The 18155-nt window shown below is 38.3% G+C and overlaps 5 protein-coding genes across 7 annotated transcripts; 1 reads left to right on the top strand and 4 right to left on the bottom strand.

The window, feature by feature from the left end:
• The first annotated feature begins 49 nt into the window (after positions 1-49).
• Positions 50-2251, top strand: LOC104760590 (DUF724 domain-containing protein 1-like). The gene has a single exon (XM_010483540.3). The coding sequence runs from the start codon at positions 214-216 to the stop codon at positions 2074-2076; it is 1863 nt and encodes a 620-aa protein (XP_010481842.1). The 5' UTR covers positions 50-213; the 3' UTR covers positions 2077-2251.
• Positions 2241-5877, bottom strand: LOC104760580 (uncharacterized). Its single transcript, XM_010483529.2, has 9 exons — positions 5697-5877; positions 5180-5252; positions 4770-4935; positions 3979-4679; positions 3594-3767; positions 3382-3498; positions 3064-3243; positions 2932-2978; positions 2241-2784 (listed from the first exon to the last, which is right to left on the bottom strand). The coding sequence occupies exons 2-9, from the start codon at positions 5225-5227 to the stop codon at positions 2511-2513; spliced, it is 1707 nt and encodes a 568-aa protein (XP_010481831.1). The 5' UTR covers positions 5228-5252; positions 5697-5877; the 3' UTR covers positions 2241-2510.
• Positions 5878-7176: 1299 nt separating this feature from the next.
• Positions 7177-9369, bottom strand: LOC147946467 (uncharacterized). Its single transcript, XM_087496847.1, has 6 exons — positions 8794-9369; positions 8470-8632; positions 8198-8367; positions 7753-8107; positions 7462-7648; positions 7177-7291 (listed from the first exon to the last, which is right to left on the bottom strand). The coding sequence occupies exons 1-6, from the start codon at positions 9367-9369 to the stop codon at positions 7177-7179; spliced, it is 1566 nt and encodes a 521-aa protein (XP_087352973.1).
• A 102-nt stretch (positions 9370-9471) lies between these two features.
• Positions 9472-13718, bottom strand: LOC104760564 (uncharacterized). Its single transcript, XM_010483510.2, has 11 exons — positions 13563-13718; positions 13224-13322; positions 12971-13093; positions 12619-12739; positions 12122-12235; positions 11898-12007; positions 11615-11798; positions 10854-11048; positions 10448-10675; positions 10147-10342; positions 9472-9982 (listed from the first exon to the last, which is right to left on the bottom strand). The coding sequence occupies exons 2-11, from the start codon at positions 13274-13276 to the stop codon at positions 9888-9890; spliced, it is 1419 nt and encodes a 472-aa protein (XP_010481812.1). The 5' UTR covers positions 13277-13322; positions 13563-13718; the 3' UTR covers positions 9472-9887.
• A 984-nt stretch (positions 13719-14702) lies between these two features.
• LOC104760558 (putative DUF21 domain-containing protein At1g03270) lies at positions 14703-18091 on the bottom strand. 3 transcript variants are annotated; one of them, XM_010483499.2, is made up of 13 exons: positions 17734-18091; positions 17531-17607; positions 17373-17456; positions 17163-17276; positions 16800-16883; positions 16564-16635; positions 16332-16399; positions 16079-16166; positions 15917-15990; positions 15443-15815; positions 15234-15280; positions 15078-15138; positions 14703-14983 (listed from the first exon to the last, which is right to left on the bottom strand). In XM_010483499.2, exons 1-13 carry the CDS (start codon positions 17972-17974, stop codon positions 14864-14866), a joined length of 1503 nt encoding a protein of 500 aa, XP_010481801.2. In that variant the 5' UTR covers positions 17975-18091; the 3' UTR covers positions 14703-14863. The 3 variants fall into 3 exon arrangements, with proteins under 3 accessions (XP_010481801.2, XP_087363832.1, XP_087363831.1); XM_087507706.1 differs by having other exon boundaries at positions 16332-16404; positions 17734-18086; XM_087507705.1 differs by lacking the exons at positions 17163-17276; positions 17373-17456; positions 17531-17607; positions 17734-18091 and having other exon boundaries at positions 16332-16477; positions 16800-16868.
• Between the last annotated feature and the right edge of the window lie 64 nt (positions 18092-18155).

Genomic DNA, 18155 nt, shown 5'->3' with positions numbered 1-18155 from the left:
AAAAAAATCGATATTATATACGACAAAAGTAAAAAAAAAATTCAGTAAAAGACAGAACCGAGATGAGCTGTTTTCCAACTATTCAGGCTTGACCGCTTGAGAGTGGAGTTTTCCGAATTAAGGGCGCGTGTTTTTTCCGAATTTTGTTTTTAGGGTTTTGTGTTGTGAGAGACTGAGAGTGAGAGAGCCGGAAACATTGCTTAGTTTCTTTCAATGGAGCAAACGATGCACAAAGATTGTGAAGTAGAGATCTGTTCAGAAGAAGACGGCTTAAGAAACGCTTGGTACCGAAGAGCGATTCTTGAAGAAACCCCAACGACTGATACGGTTCCGGGAAGCGAAAAGAAGCTTCGTGTCCGTTACACGACGATGCCCAGCGAAGACAGTTCGTCTCCTAAAACGGTGGAGCAGAGGTTAATACGGCCTGTTCCGCCGGAGAATCTGTGCAGCGGCGTCGTTTTGGAGGAAGGGTCTGTTGTTGATGCTGATTACAAAGGCGGATGGTGGACCGGTGTTGTGGTTAAAATAACGGAGAACGGGAGGTATTTGGTTTACTTCGATCTTCCACCAGACATTATTCAGTTCCAGACAAAGCATTTGCGGGCTCATCTTGACTGGACCGGTTCAAAGTGGGTTCGACCAAAAGCTAAAGAACTGAGTAAGTCCATGTTTAGCCCTGGGACTCTAGTTGAAGTTAGCATTGTCATAGGTAACGAAGAAGTTTCGTGGGTTACTGCTATGTTAGTTAAGGAGGAGATTGAGGAGAATAAAGTCATTGTGAAGATCTGCGATAGATACTTGAGATTTAGTGGTGATGATACAAAACCAACAATGGCTATTGATTCACATTGTGTTAGGCCTACACCGCCTCCTTTTGAGGTTGAAGAGTACGACTTGCTGGATTATGTAGAGGTGTTTAATGGTTCTAGTTGGCGTCAAGGGCGTGTGGTGGGAGTCTACTCTGGAAAATTGTACAAGGTTAGTTTAGAGGCTACCAAGGACAAGGCGTGCTTGCAATTTAAACACTCCAACCTTAGGCCTTTTAAGGTGTGGGGAGATGGGGTTTGGCATAGCGGAAGCGGACCAAACCCCAGAACTCTAGCTGCCTCTGGGGGATTGAGAAAGAAGAAAGCTTCTCCGGTAATAACCTCGAAAGTGACATCCATAGAAAAAGATGATGTTTCATCTGTAACACCTTTGAAACAAACTGAGGCCAGAGCTGAAGGACAGAAATCCCCTGAGAAGACACCTGAACCGATGAGGAAACAGAATTGCTTGGGAGGTTCAACTCGAGAGAGGTTGCCTGAGGAGGAGAATAGCAAAGATGGGAGTAGAAAAAGGCAAAGAGAAGAAGAACACAACTCTGAGGCTGAGATAACTGATAAAGGTAAAAAGATGTGCAACGATGATGATCAGCCTCTCTCTACTGAGTTATCCTCTTACCAGAGCCCGAACGTGGTGTATAATTCAGCTGCTGATGTTGAGGAAACTCCAGCAAAGTATATTTCTCCTTTTGCAAAGAAGTCGCCATTTTGGAAGTCATATGAAACACATGACTTGTCCAAAACTGCTCCACAAAGTCCTCATTTCAGCCCGTTGTCTGATGCTAATGAAGATATCCGCGAGTGGTCAGCGATTGGTATGATGGTGACTTTCTATGGGTTATTAGACGAAGTCAAAGATCTGCATCTCGATGTTTCCTCCGGCAAACTAAGTAGCCTCAGTACTTCTTTTGCTAAGCTCGAGAAACACGGTTTCAATGTAACAAATCCACAGGCACGTATCAGCAAAGTGTTATCTCTCCAAGTTGGGCGAGCTAAGAAAGCTGAGGAGAGAAAATGCCTTAAGGAGAAGATTGAAGCTGAAGAGATGGAAAGGCAGAAGGTCGAAGAAGAAATGGCTGAGCTAGAACGCAAACGTCTGGAGTTGAAGAGACAAGAAGTGGTTGCGAAAGAGAAGAAGGAAGCGGTGGACAAAAGGATCGTTGACATGAAATCATGTGCAGATACTGTTGATCAAGAGATTGAAGATGTTGAGCTTGAGTTTCAGACTCTCTCAGCTGCATGGAAACTATGAAAGACAAGAGTAGATGTAGTACTAAGTAACAACCATTATCTACAATCTTTATCCCCGTATGATTGTTGTTGATGGTGCTTACTTTAGCTTATTTCCTTTGATGAACTAGAGAATTATCTTTTGTAGATCTTATGATGAACTGGTTATATAATTAATCTATAACGTTTCTGAATCATTAAATCCCTTAAAAAAATATTAGAAACGTTTGTTATCTTTTTCTTTGTCAAACAAAAAAAAGAAAACACTTGAGGAAATCCATATAGCTCATAAGTAGAATAAAGCTAAAACTAGAACCAGTATACAATCCCTGATCTAAGTTTTGATCTAAGAGAAGTAGGAAACAATTCCCATTTATTCTTTGATTCTAGCATTCAAGAACCCTATATATACGCTCACTTCATTCTTCAGCACCAATGAACTTAAAGGTCGGTCTCCTAATCAAAGATGTCCCAACCATCTTCAACAAGCTTTCTACAATCATCTTTCTCGTTGTTCATGAAGGAAGCTGCTACTTCTGGCAAATTGTTGTAGCTTGAGGTTTTAAGCACTCCATTCCATTGCGCAGAAGGATTTTCGAGCACCAAGCTTCTCATAGATGATTCACATGAACTTGTGCGGCTGGAGGAGATGGATTTGGTTACTGACACTCGATTATCAAATCTCTCTTTGAACAGCTTCACATCTTGACATATCACAGAAATTTCTCCTCTGCTCAAAGAACCAAGAGAGATTAAAAGATCCATTTTGAATATACCAGATCATTACGTATATCAGCAAGAAAATTTACTAAAAGATTCATGGGTGCTCTAGATAAATGGATTAGTGTACGGTTAGTAACTCCAGAATGGGACTTACTGTAAGGAATCTACGATCTGTCCACGATCCATAAGAAACTCTCGAAGCTGCAGGTGGTGAAGAAGAAAAAAGATGAGACTGAGAAGAAAACTTTAGAAGAAACCTTGCTAGTGTTTATAACAGTGATTGTACTTTGGAGTTTTCCTCTGCCTCTTGCTGTAGATGCTTTGATTCTTGGACTACTTTCTCCATGTTGGTTTCTTGTTCAGCAAGTAGCTTAAGTGCAGAATCATCTCTTTCTTTCTTTTCCTGTTCAGCAGTCTTTTTCATCTCCAATGCTGCCGCTAGTCTTATTTGAAGACTTCCTCGCATCTACAAAAAAAAACAATTCGTTAAATTTTCTGTACAGTCTGAAAACGAGGCAGCCAATTGGTCATCTCAGTTCGTTTTAACAGGAATTAAAAGTTAAAAAACAAAGACAATTTTTTATAATCAGCAGATGAAACATGCCTCATCAAGGACAGCAAGAGATTTGTTTCGTTCTTCTGATAAGTTGAGCAACCGGTTTTCAAGCTCTTTCACTTCAGTGGCTAAAATTGACTTTTCTCCATATACTTCTCCAGCATGCTGCAAAATCATAGTAAATTAGTTCTCACTACAAAATCAAAGCACATTAAGCAATCTGTACGGGCACATGTTCTTATAAGTAACAATAACTTTACCATGTCATTTGCTTCCTTCGCATGTTCCAGCATCTTCTTGAGCTCCTCAACTTTTTGAAGAGTATCCAAACCTCCCCTAGAAGCTCCCTCCTTTGACTTCTCTGCATCCTTCTCTTGCATTTCAACTTCTCTCATCAAATTCGTAACCGATTCCATCACAGTAAGCAAGGTTTTCTACATCATTACACAAGAAAAAGAAATCATATTGAAAGTATCAGTCACAAACTCTCATTTCAAATCTACCAAAATGCATATAAGTAACTAGAAGTTGGAAGCATTAGGTCTAGCTTTTCTGTACCTCAGCACCAGTGAACACGACTTCAAAATATGTAAACAAAAGTAAATATTCTTCATAAGCTAAACGAATGTCGGTTATATGCCATACCTTATTACTTTTGGCATCTTCGATAATCTCTTCAAGGTGATCAACGCTGCATACATGGGTTGATGTACTAAAAGCATCACCTATTTCAGTATCACCATTTTCACAGAACAATGGACCATTTGAAGTCTCATCCACAACATTAGTACTACCAGAGCCAACTTCAAAACATGAACCCTGCTGTGTAGTAGTCGTATTATCTGTAGGAGTTAAATCGACCGCCTTCGGTACAGCATTTTCTGCCTGATTCCATTTCATATAAAAACCACGATCTTCCAGAAATTCGCAAGTCAGTTTAGCATTCTCATGGGAAATTGCAGAGACCACTGAGGCGGTTTCATCCTCTGGCACATGCAAACCATGTTTTGCATTGCTCGTAACATCAAAACACCTATCAGAAAAATCATAGTTTTCGTGCTCTTTTCCACGAGCCTTTTTCAAAGATTGAACTTCCTCACTTTCGAAGTCTCTATGGCACACATCAGGACCAACAGTTGATGGAAAATTTGTTAGCTCGTTCAAATCAGTACTTAGAGTACTGCTATCATGGTTACGGGCAACAACCAGGGGGGTAATTTCTGAAGAAGAAGATGATGAAGGAGAAGGAGAAGAAATTTCTAAAGAAGAAAAAGAAGAAGTTTCTGAAGCTCCAAGAAATGAGCGACACCTAGAAACAACATCTCCCAGAACAGAAGATACACCCTCTGGAAAATAGAAGAATAAGAAACTTCAAGCTGTGAATCTACAAAGCCAGAGCAGCAAACAATAAAAAAATTCCATGAGCTAAATTGTACCTTGGCGTTCTGAAATACTTGCAGAGGACATGTTTGAAGATTGAGTTAGATTATGGGGCAAATCTGAGGTAAATGAAGGAAGAATATCTGAAAGAACAACAGCAGCAGCTTCATCAGCATCCTTGGGGTGTTCTATTGCAACAGCCCTCAAAATTCGTGCATCAATCTGCAGTATGAACAAAATATATTTATAATATGGTTACGATTAGACTACACAAAAGACATGAAAATAAAAGATGATTAAGCAGCCAAAATCTAAAACAGTGTCAAGTAAGTGAAACTATTTGATCAAAACTAATATCCATAAATACAGCAATTGAAAGCACAAAGACGGATGTTTTGATCACAATCTCACTGCCCTGAACCTGGTAAAGTTGTACTAAATTGAATAAAGAGACCATTTTTGTTACCTGAGGAAATATTTCAGTTAGAGCGCGATAAACAGAACCGAAACCCATCGCTGAATGCTCTAAAATATAAACCCTGCAGAGAAAACAAGCCAGATGTTATCTTAGAGAATAGAATGGCCAACGAATAAGAGAAAACAGCACAAGCCCTTTGTGTGAAAAAAAAACCCTAGAAGTTCATAGGTTTGTGTTAGTGTTTCCAACGTTACACTAAAAAAACTAGACACAAAGCAATTGATATAAACACTACGAATTCAGTATCACCTAAGCTCTGTAAAATTGGAGAACGGAGATTACAAACCCCAATCAACCAAAATAAAGAAGAAGAAGATAAATTTATCAACGGATCATGGTAAGATCAAACTACACTGTTTTCCGAAACGATCAAAAACCATAAGAAACCAGAAGAAAAAAAAAATACACAGAGGAAAATCAAATTTTAAATTCGACGATTCAGTTTCCTCTCAATTTTTTATTATAAAAAAAATTCCAGAGACAAACGAAGATAGAAAGAACGAACCTTTACTAAACTTTCGTGTAGTTGGGAGATGAGAAGAGGCGAGTGCTGCGAGGAGGAGGAGGAGGAGGAGGAGGAAGGAGAAGAAAAGAGAGGAACAAGTGTGTATTTATGTGTAAATTGCTCCGTAATTACTTAATTGTTTCTTTTTATGTTTAAAAGACTTGACGACTAAGTCCGTATTCTGGGTGGTTGCGTAATTTTGAAGCGTATTCGAGGGTATTTTCGTCAATTTGTTGATAATGACTGACGTGGCTTTCTCGCTTAAGATTTTTGAGGTTCATTCATGAATGAAACAAACAACCAATGGGGTAACCAGGAAAGTACATTAAATTATGATTGGCTATAGTAGTATGTTTTCTTTGTTCTCCCTACAAAAATAATACTCGTTCTATCACATAAAAATTAATGTTTTGGGATATTTTTTTTTCTCACAAAAATTGATGTTTTGTAAACTTCAAAAAGTAATCATTGAAAATATTTAAAATTTTGAATTGTTATTGGTTTAAAATTAAATAATATCTCTTTAGTCAAAAGAAAAAATATATTTAAACTAAGTAATCATTGTTTTCTTAAAATGTATAAAAGCTTATAAACATCAATCTTTATGAGACAGAGGAAGTAATACTGAAATCATTTGTTTTTGTTTTTTCGGATATTTTTTCTGGATGAAATAAATATAAATTATTTTTGTGAATCTATTTCTCAACTGATTTATCTTTTTTTTTTGTCATCAGATAGAAACTAAATAACAATTGTTTGAGAAATGTTAGAAACAAAAACAAGAAAAACATAATCAACTAGAACGCCTCGACCCTCATTTGATCATGAAGCCAAGAAGGCCCTCCAAGTGAAAGGTAAGACTGAAACCGACTATTTCTTGTAACACTTGATGCAATCGTCATTGCGACCTTATTGGCAGTGCTTGCAGCTTAGTAACATCTCCACGCAGGAAATTTAGACAGAGCCAGGTGAATCTCATTCAAAACCAGATGAAATCGTGGCCAACCTGTGGGGTTATTAACAGCCTCGATGACCATAGCAGTATCCATTACAAACTCCACTTTAGGCACCTGCAGAATCAAAACCGCTTCTATTGCCCACAGAAAAGCCCTTAAAGCCGCATGAAACCGAGAATCAGAGGCAGTAAGAGCATGCCTAGCGTGGTATAAAACCTGACCTTGATAATCTGTCACTATCCACGCACCACCAGACAAACAGGAATTATTACGCCACGACGAGCCCACATTGCACTTAACAAATCCCATCGGGGGCTTATACCATTTAGCCTCCAGTTTACCTTGTTGTATACGCCTAGGAGGATCTGCATATGATGGCAAGGACTGTACCGCGTGTCATTGAGAAGAATTGTCCTGAGCCGTCAGAACCAGTTTCCGTAAATCACCATGCTTCCCTTGGAACACCAACATATTGTGATGCTTCCAAATCCCCAGAGCAACCAAGGTATAACAAGACGCACCTCTTATGGAGTCTCATTATCTTGAATAACAGACCACAAGTGTTCCCAATTTTGATCAACATCATCATGAGAAAAGCCTCCCCTAGGAGGAGGTATATTAGCCAGAGCAAAAACCTGTCTAGCAACAGGACAGACAAAGAGCATATGGCATATTGTTTATGTCTGAAATCCACAGCTTTGGCATCGTAATTCTCCTCCACATCCACGTGATGCTAGTCGATCAGTGACAGCTAAAGCACCTGAAAGCATTCGCCACAAGAAGGATTTAATTTTTGGGGTCGTCTTTACCTTCCAAACATTCGCCTTAAGCTCATTTCGCTTAACCAAACCATCATCACCGGTTCATATAGGACTGGCAATGTTTGCTTCAACCAATACCCGCTCTTGACATAATAAGAGCCAGACTTGGTATATGTCCAGATATAGCGGTCTCTACTTCCAACCTTTAGAGGCATTGCCAAGATTTGGCTGGCATCTGCCGGAGGGAAAAGATGTTAAACTTTCTCCCTATCCCATTGAGACTGATCAGGCTCCCGAAGTTCTGACACCCTTATATTAACTTGAAAGACCGTTTGAAACCTATAAGGAGCTCGGGATGCTTATCAAAAATCCACTTGTCCAACCAAACCAATGTATCACATCCATCACCAATGGTCTTCAATAATCCTTGTTTGAGCAATTCACGACCATGTATTATACTCCTCCATGCATACGAAGGTCTTGAGCCTTTACCACAATCCAGGATCGACGATTTACGGAAGTACCGGCTTTTATAGAATCTTGCAAGCAAAGATTCCGGGTTATTCAAAATTCGCCAGGCTTGCTTGGCTAGCAGTGCCTGATTAAAATCACCAAGATCCTTAAACCCTAGTCCACCTTCTGACTTGGATTCGCACATGTTCTTCCACGCCACCCAAGCAATCTTGCGCTTCCCCTAACAGTTGCTCCACCAGAATTCACACATAGCACTAGTAAGCTTCCTGTAAAGGTTCTTACTCAAACGAAAACAAGACATGGCATAAACCGGGAGTGCCATCGCCACTGCCTTCAGAAGGACCTCCTTACCACCCATAGACAGTGATTTAGCAAACCACCCTTGAAGCCGCTTCTTCAGTTTATCACGAATAAAACCCAACAGAGCTTGCTTAGATCCACTGAAGCATTCCGGGAGTCCTAGATATGAACCTGAGCCACCTTCCTCAAATATATTTAAAGTTTGCTTAACCATTTATTTCACCTCCTCCGTTGTTTTCTTCCCAAATGTTACAGCCGATTTAGAGAAATTAATTAACTGACCAGACGCATTTCCATACAGATGAAGGCAATGAATAATCTCCTCACACTCCTCCTTTGTGGCTCGACTAATGAGTAGGTTGTCGTCAGCAAATAACAGATGTTGCACCACAGGACATGAGTTATTAAAACTGAAACCTGTTAAGCGATTTTGCAGCTGACTTCTCTGCATAACATGAACCAGGCCTCAGCACATAAAATGAAAAGAAAAGGAGAGAGGGGATCTCCTTGTCTTATTCCTCTTCCCGGTTTAATGAAACCATAATCACTGCCATTAATGAGAACCGAGAAAGTCCCAGAACGTACGCACACCATGATCTACTGTACCCATTGGCTATGAAAACCCATCTTGCAGAAGAGATGCTCTAGAAAGTCCCACTCCACTCTATCATAAGCCTTGGACATATCAGTCTTGATTGCAATAAAACTCTCATTGAACTTTGCATTAGTCTGGAGAGCATGAACAATCTCGTGAGCAATCAAGATGTTGTCTGATATTAAACGCCCTGCTACAAAAGCACCCTGAGTTTCAAAGACCAGAGCCGGTAAGCACCTTTTTAAGCTTGTACACAGGACTTTAGAGACGATCTTGTAAAGAACAGAGCATAAACTGATTGGTCGCATGTCAGACATACTGTTGGCATTCGGCTTCTTAGGAATTAGACACAGTTGAGTATGATTCCAATCTTGCGGGAACATACCAGAGCTAAAGAACTCTTGTACCTCCGTGATAATGTCCGGACCAACAGTAGACCAATATCGTTGAAAGAATGCACCAATCCAACCATCTGCACCAGAAGCACTGTCCCCTTTAATGTTAAAAGCTGCTTGTTTGATTTCATGTCCCATGACTGGGGCAATCAAGAGAGTATTATTCATATCTTCTGTCACTCTCATCTCCATTCCCTCTATTTACAGAAAATTTTAAAAGATTTTTTTTTAAAAATACTCTTGTTAAGTAAACAACAAAAATTGTTTCTGTTTTCTTGATCTTCTGATCGGATATTCAATAGAACTGTTGCCAGTACTATTAAACTAAATCATAACGTATAATACAATCAATACGATTTTTACTAAAATTATTCTTCGTAATATTTTTCTTACTCAAATAAAAACACCGAGATATGAGGACTTTAAACAACAACAAGATTCCTTATATGACTTCACTAGACCTTATCCGTAATCTAAATTACATAACTATCACCACTTTTTGAACATATTATAAGAGAAACCCCAATATAAAACAAAACATTGCCAAATGGAATCTCAATCCACCCACATTTGTTTCAGAGATGCCTCAATCTTTCGTCTGCTTCGGGAAGTACAAATTGAGGAGTTTGGTGTCGATGATGAGATTCCCAAAAAGTTAACTCTTATAGTGTGTACATGAGAGAATTCACAGTCGAGATCAATGGTTGATGTCAGCCTTCTTCCCAGTCGACATCATCTTCCTCTTCTTCTTCACCACCCGAGGCTTCTGCTTCCACATTCAAGTCCACCTTGTAGTTTCCATTAGCTGCACCAAGTGTGTAACATTGTTAAGTTACCATATTAAGCATATCATAAACTTTATACACCATGCCTTTAACTTATCAAGGTTCCTTATAACTAGCTAATGCATCGTTTCATATGATCAGCTAATAAGCTAATTGGAAATGAGGTATTAAAACTCATACTGACCTGCAACAGGAGCCTCTTCTTCCCATTCAACATCGTCCTCTTCACGTTTGGACTTCTTACCAACCTCGCGACCTGGGGATGTAGTACCCAATTGAATATCAGGAGTTAATTCACCAGCGGATTCTTGTTGATTGAGCCTTGCAGCAAGCTCTTGCTGCTTCAGCAGCTCGGCGTAGTAAGCTTTGAGATATTCATCCTGAAGCAAAATGAAAATACTGTATCAGAATTGTGGAAACACAATCCAAAAGATGCTACTGTGGAAATCTAAATAGGCACAAAGAATTTGTCCCCAAAAGCACACCTTTATATCCTTTTCATCGCCATTTCCAACGGCCGATTTCTTGTCATCAGAAAGTTTAGCTGCTCCTCCTGCACCACCATCAACCTTTGCTTCTTGTCTCATTTCACCTCTTTGTTCCTCAGTCAGATTCATTCCTTGCTTAATCATCCATGGAGGCAAGACTTTCAGACTGGAATCTCCACCTTTAGATTTAACATCCTCGTTCCCGTCGCCAAGGTTAACCTCAACCTAACCATGAAAGATTTTAGAAATCAACTAACCACAATGAAAGAGGAAAAAATGCAGGGATGCATAAACATTAACTGGCTGAAGAAACAAAGTGAAAATTTCATTACAATACCACTGCCTCATCTTGCATTATAACATTACACTTTTATAAACATTGAAAAGTGTAACTAATGATCACCTTTGTCTCTCCGAGAAATGGCATTGGTGTTGAACCATACCCACCCTGTGACCTCAAAGGATCATTAGGGTTAAGATCACCATTTGCGCGAGCAGCCATAGCTGCACGAGCCTCCCATGCCAGAAAAGATCCAAATTCAGGAATAGGTAGATCTTTTATTCTGTCTAATTGATCCACCAGAGGTTTCATTTGAGCCTGCACTTGATACTCAAATTGTGTCACTCACAAACAACATAACTAACGCCAGAATAAGAGAAAACACAATCAAGGATTTAAGCAGAACTAATCGCTAAAAACAGAACCGTATATCACACAGACAAATTTCAACTGTTAACTTAAAAGTAAATATGAGATGATGTCGAAGATGAGCTAGTATACCAGCATGGCTAAAGTAAAAGTGCAGACCTTTATTCTAAAAACAAAAAAAGAGTTACGATGAAAAGAAGATTGCACTGGGAAACAATACTCAATTCTTAACATAGAATATAGAGATTGTTGCAAAAGCAAATATTATCATTTTCTTATCAGAAGTAATTATGAACATAACACCAACCCCCAAGGAGACATTAATTAAAATACAGCTATGGACTCCTTATTTCTCAAGCATTGGTAATTTAAGATCCGATCTCCCGAAATAAAAATTCTAAATCAAGATCATCATTCTGGTGTCATCATGAATATGGAACGATGCAACGCTTCACTGAAGCTTTATAAAATTTTATAGAAAATTGAACTGAACCGCTAAAACAATAAAGACAGACCTCTAACTTCTGAAGCATATCTTTTAGTTTTTCCCGGCGCCGTCTCCTTCCATTATCATCTCCATCTACTACTTCTTCGGAAGTTAGCTTGTTACACTCGACAACAAGTTCACTATTGCAGTTTTCACAATGAAAAGAATCGTCTAGCATGGAAATTAATCTCAGAGCATCCAGCGCATTATATCTAAACCAGAAATAAAAAAAAACTATTCAGTTTTCGTGAACATAATACCACTCATAAATGTAAATAGATTATAAGAACATAAAGAGTAATGGACTTTACTTCCTTTGGCAGTTAGGACAGCCATACTCCTGAACAGTATTCTTATCTTCTAGCTCATCTTTGAGCTTTTTTTTCATCCGGTGCAGTTTACAACGAACAACATCAGATATCTGTAAGAAAAGAAAAAGTGCAAGTTTAACAAAGTACAGGGGAAGTTTAATTAGAGACAATTTTAACAAAGTACAGCAAACTGAATGATAAAAATTTGGGGACAAGAAGCATACCTGAGCATAATCGAGACAACAATACGAGTGGGTGTGGAGCTTAACTTTGTCCTCCGCTCGGCCATCACTTGTGGCAGCCACTGCAGCACTATACATCTTTACACCCTTTGCAGTCTATTGAAAAGATTGTGAATCAATAAAGTAGAAAAGGAAAGAAATGTTAAGGGATTAAAGACAAGCAAAACAATCGAACCAAATAGAACACGTGGTGGAACAAGTTCGACAAGGGAGAAACAAATTTAATAGGAATGCATGAATATCAACCCTACAGGTCAAGAGAAGAAACACACACAAAAAAAAAAAGAAAAAAAAAGTAGCCAATCAATCATTTTTCTCACACTCGTGTTTTTCAATCAGTGTTATAATCTAGATATTCTATGACAATATGCTACTTATCCTACAACTAGGAAGAGTGGTTGCGTTGAAAGCTGAGGCTTGTTGTGTAAAGAAAAGACTACTAGATAAACAATCTGAAAGAAGATAGTATCTGCAGAAACCTCTTTCCGGTGGTCACGCATAATCAATTTTTGTTCTTCAAAGAGTCTTATAATTTTTCGAAGTTGCTTGGCGTGCAACTGCAAATCTTTTGCCAAGTCTTCTTCTCTAACCCATTGCCGCCTAGCAGACAAAGAACAAAAGAAATACCAGAAATTAAAAGTCTGTGAAAACACACCGGGGTTTAAATAGCCAAATCTAAGCAATGTCAACCTTAAACATACCCCTGATCAAGTTAAAAAGGTTAATCCAAGCAAATATCCTTAAACCCCAGGTGACAGGGAGATGTGAGCCAGTTACACACCTAACAGCCTCTTGGATACAAAAAAACAAATTGAAGAGAAGCACACAAACCTGGTCAGCGCATCAAGCACCACAGCGGCAATCCCTCGGTTGTCACTCTTTGCAGATTTCTGCTGATTATCGCTTTTCGTAGTATAATCATCATAGAAAGCTCTCGCTACAAGCCTCACCAACCTAAATAATGTAAAGCAACATACATAGGATATAGTTGGTAATGGCACTATTTGAACATATATGTGAGGATTTTAGACACACACACACAAAAAAAAAGTGTGTGAACATATATGTGATAGAAGAGAGTTACTTGACAAATGGCTGGATCACAACGGTTTTCTGTACCGGGCCTGATTTATCCATGGACCCAGCCGAAGAACCAGTACTAGCTTCGTGTTTGTTACAAAATCTGCATTGATACAGAGGATAAACTTAGAACAGATCGATCAATCGCCGAATAAGTAACTAATAAAAGTTTAGGAGAGATGAGAAAAAGAAAAAAAAACTTCACAAGGACCACGAAATTAGGGTTTATACGTCAGAGGGATCAACTCAATTCCAAGTAACAAGTAGAACCCAACTAAGCTAGGTTAATTAAATCTCTCTGTACTTTTAAGATCACTAGAAGAGGGAGATGGACGAAGCTTACCGCCGGCAATGTTCGTCGAGAATGAGGGAGATAATACGGCGCAGAGAGAGAGCGAGAGAGTACGACAACGAATTGTCAAATAGCGTTGAACTCACTCTTGTGATTTTTTTTTTTTTTTTTTTTTTTGTCTAATCCTTCAATTTTTAAACTATTATTAACTGTTTTAGTTTGTGTTCATTTATGTACTACAGCATTAACCTCACTTTAATTTTAAAATATAGATTTCCAGATAATCAGATTTAAACTCTTTGTCTTTTGATATTTTTCATTAATAATATTTTTAGCTTTTATTTTACTTGTTAAATTAAATTACACAGATTTTTTTTATTTTTCTTACTGAAAATATTGACTTAATTTCAATTATAATTTTACACAAGATTCACAAAATCATCAATCTAATCCACAACTAAAATGAATCATTGTCCTATCCTACCTTGCTTTGAACTAAAAGAGTGATTTAGACAAAATAGTTTTCGTCAACTAAATTTACTTTTTATTGTCTTTTATCTAAAATAGTGACTTATATTTGTTTTCTTCATTTATTTGTGGATATTTTGATACTGTTATTTTTTATTTTTTGTTGATTTATAATTATTTCCGTCGATTTGTTGGTTTTAATAGATTTATTTTATTTTATGTTGAAGAAGGCAAAAATCTTGATGAGAGCTGAGTATGCTGCTTATTTGACAACATATTCCAACTACAGTCTCGCCAAAATTTTAGTAGGAATATGTTGTCAAGATTTTGTGTCATGCAATCAATGAGTATGTTGAAGAAGGCGAAAACCACAGTCTCGCCAAAAGCCAGTTGTGATGAGAGCTGAGTATGCTGCTTATTGTCCAAGTCTTACATACTCCTGGATTTGTTCTTAGGATTTTTTTTTTTCTGAAAAATGTTTGCTTAATAACATAAACTTCAATTAATTTCTTAAAATCATTGACTGTATAACACAAAGATCTTGGTCGATTAAAAGATAAACTCAAATCAGCAATCCAATAAAGAAGTAAACATATTATCAGAGAATGGATTACTCATATGCATTGCTTAAACGACGTGTCAATTTATTTAGGACCCTTTACTTTGTCAATTGTTTGTCACCATACTTTAACTTAAGTGGCCATAACTTCATTCCGTTAAAGCTGATCAAACCGGTATGTACCATTCTATTGATTTAGAAAGATACAAAACTCTTTACTTTTCTTATTCCAACTTCGTATTGACACACACAACATACAACAAAGTAAGTCCTAAGAGACATGACGTTGAACCTTCAACCTTAAATTAGCAATAGAAGCTATACACTATCTATCTGATTCCGCGAAAAGAGGCTCCGTGACTTTTGTTGTGTAATTTTTTGTACTGCGAGCTTCTCTCCCAACAAGCTTTTTCTTCACGGTTTGTCCTACCTTGCTTTGAACCTCCTATGCCACACACAAGGGTCGTTAATCCCCCATAAGTTTTCAATTTTGATTCACTAAGATTCCGATGATTTGATCACAAATGTTGCTTGCTTACCGCTGGTGAAGAACGTGTTATGGATGATACAGCAGCTGCTGCAGCCGCCGCCACACGTATCCTGAAATTATGGCAAAATATGATGCATTTTTGCTTTGTAGTGAACCTTTTGTAAGTAATAGAGGAAGTGACTCAGAAGTAATACCACAACAATACCTTTTATGTACGTCAATGTAAACATCAGTTTCATCTACGATTTCTGCCTGCATTTTCAGTTAATCACCAAAGGAAAGCTTCTTAAGTTAAACGCATACGGAAAAATATGTGTAACAGAGAGATTTTCGAAGTAACAGTGATGATTAACACGCGCAGAGGACCAAATCACAGAAGGAAAAATATTTTTTTTTTAAAGTATAAAATCATACTTGTAGAAGTTCTTCAAAGACATCCTCTAAGGTGATGATGCCAATCACTTCTGCATCCTCGTTATCTTCCAACAAACACGGTAAGTCTCTTGTCACAATACCGTTCTGTTGGAAATTTCTTCCCCTGTTTTTCACATGCTTTGGTACATTATCAACATCAACAACAACATCATGGGATTCATGCTTCAGCAAAGGAGTCGTTAGATTACTACTCTGGTAAAACTTCATATATTCTTTAGGTGTTTCGACATTACTCAGCAACTGCATGTTGTTCTTTTTATCTTTGTCTTTAACTTTGACAACTGCAGCCATGTGACTGCTTCCCTTTTGAAATTCATTGAGGATATCGTACAATGGCATGTCTGATGGAACCCTGGAGAGGCAATGCATGGCAATACTTTATACTTATTTTCATATGGAAACATATGAATATATGATGAGTAGGTCAAGCCAAGCTCAGGGAAGAAAAGATACCTTGGGATCTTCCTGATGGAAACCGAACTTACAGGTGCCTCTGTCTCAGCTCGTACAGTGAGAAGACTCTTAACCTAGTAAACAGCGGCAGATACATAGAGAAATAAGTAAACCTAATAGGGTTCAGTACGATGAAGCAATGCAAAAGTTTGACAGGATTACCAATAGAAGCCCAATGATATTTTTCGGATTCCCCAAGTAGACCGGGATTCGGCTATGACCTCGCGAAAGTATTTTTCCAACTGTTTCCCTAAATTCACAAGGTGGAAAACTCACGATATCAAACCACCATGCGCTATTACTAAGCAGATATACCAAGGACTACAACTTACACTCTACTACTCTGTATAGCAATTAACAAGACAGATGGAGAAATCAAATCTTTGAAAAAAGGTCAACTCTAACCTTAACTCACCAGTCTAACTTTGTATTTACATCTAGCGAAAATGTTGATTCAATTGGCGTCATTGCTTCCTCAGCAGTCTGAACTTCCAGTACATGAAAGCACATGAATTAGATCATTGGAAGTAACAAATTTTCATGGAGGTGAAGAGTCTAAATCTGGATCAATGAGGCATAATAAGCAAATCACTTCAAACACAACATAACTGGTTTCAGATAAAGTAGGCGCTAATTCAGATACATACCTTCTGGCTCAAATCCAAGGCTCCGCTTATAATCATTGTTTCCTCGTGTGTCAGTTCACCTCCCTTACCAGCCTACGTTGGAGAGAAATAGCATGTCAATAAGAGCTGGAAACAGAAATACTTATGAAAATCAAGTAACTTAATTAACTACTTCACAAAACAGACAAGGTTAGAGCGTCATATATCTGTCCTTTCCTGTTTTGGATTTGTCTAGTTTAATCAAAAAGAGAAAGTACCTCCTGGCTGTGAATTGAGACAAGGGCTTTCAGCTGAGCTCGCCTAAATAGTGTGTCATTATGCCCAATAACAGCATCAAGAACCTGAGGCATATAAAACGTTGATAAAAGTAAGTAAACAAACATACTACAGCTGCATACCACTCTGACATAATAAATAAATGTATCAACTTGTGTTGATGATACAATCAATGCAGTTAGCTGTAACAAGTACCACCACTTCTTAAAAGACATTGCTAGATTTTACAACAAATCTCCCATTGTTCCATAGTTGTAAGTTGTTAACATAACTTAATTGATTATTGTAGCAAACTAGTCAAACAAAAAGGAAACACTAAGGTTAACTGATAACGAAAATATCACCTTTCCGATAGGGTAAGCAATGGGATAGCAGACAATCATCAAAATGCGAACCAGCCACAAAAAATTAGCGCCAACAGCAAGGCCGTATCTGGAGCATATAGCTTGCGGAATTATCTAGTAAGAAATTTCTAATTACAATCAGATGATTGGAAAGTAGAGAATATATCACTAACTGATATACCAAGACGATCGATATGTAAAGAAAGTTACCTCTCCAAAAGCAAGAACAAAAGTAACTGAAAGTAAAACAGCCACGAAAGGATGGAATATCTTATCCAGGCATATAGGAAGAGCCTGAAATTAAAAAGGTAAAATTCACTTAATTCTGAGGTGCAATGTATCGTTGTAAATCAGGGGTAACAAATTACCTCCATGGCAGCTGCATTGCATAGAAGTAGAGTCACAAGAAGTTGGTGCTGCTTCTTAACCACAGGCAAAATAGCAGCTGCCAATGGCATAATTAATTAGCTAGTAAGTCAAGTATGTAACTTTGTGCTAACGACAGATCAAATAATTACATAGATATCGGCAGTTCTGATCAAGGGGGAAAACAAATATTATAGAGCCGTACCGGCCTGTTTTTTCTCGGCGGAGGAACCACTCTGCTGGAGAATCTCAAGCTCAACGAGACCAAGGGACATTAGACCAAGCGTGAGTCCCGACATTATTCCAGCGAAGAGAACGAGGAAACACGCCACACCGACGACTACGAACCACCACGGCGAACCGAATCGGATGTCTTCCGCTTCAAAGACGAAACTGTTCAGCGAGTAAGCGGCTCTCACCAACGCCAAAGTGCTCAGAACAACCATTGCCACGCTTCGATTAGGTCGCTTGAAGAGAGACAAAAAACAGCGACGGAGCTAGCTAGAGAGAGAGAGAGCGTGTTGTGTTGTGTTGTGATGTGATGTGAAAGGTAAGGTTTTGGTTGTGAAGAAGAGTGTGAAGACGATGAAAAGGGCTTTTTGATACGGGGATACATGGACCACTTGA

The sequence above is a fragment of the Camelina sativa genome, chromosome 3 (genome assembly GCF_030686135.1).
Source record: "Camelina sativa cultivar CO46 ecotype springtype chromosome 3, ASM3068613v1".
NCBI lineage: Eukaryota > Viridiplantae > Streptophyta > Magnoliopsida > Brassicales > Brassicaceae > Camelina > Camelina sativa.
This window is presented reverse-complemented; position numbering and strand designations above follow the sequence as displayed.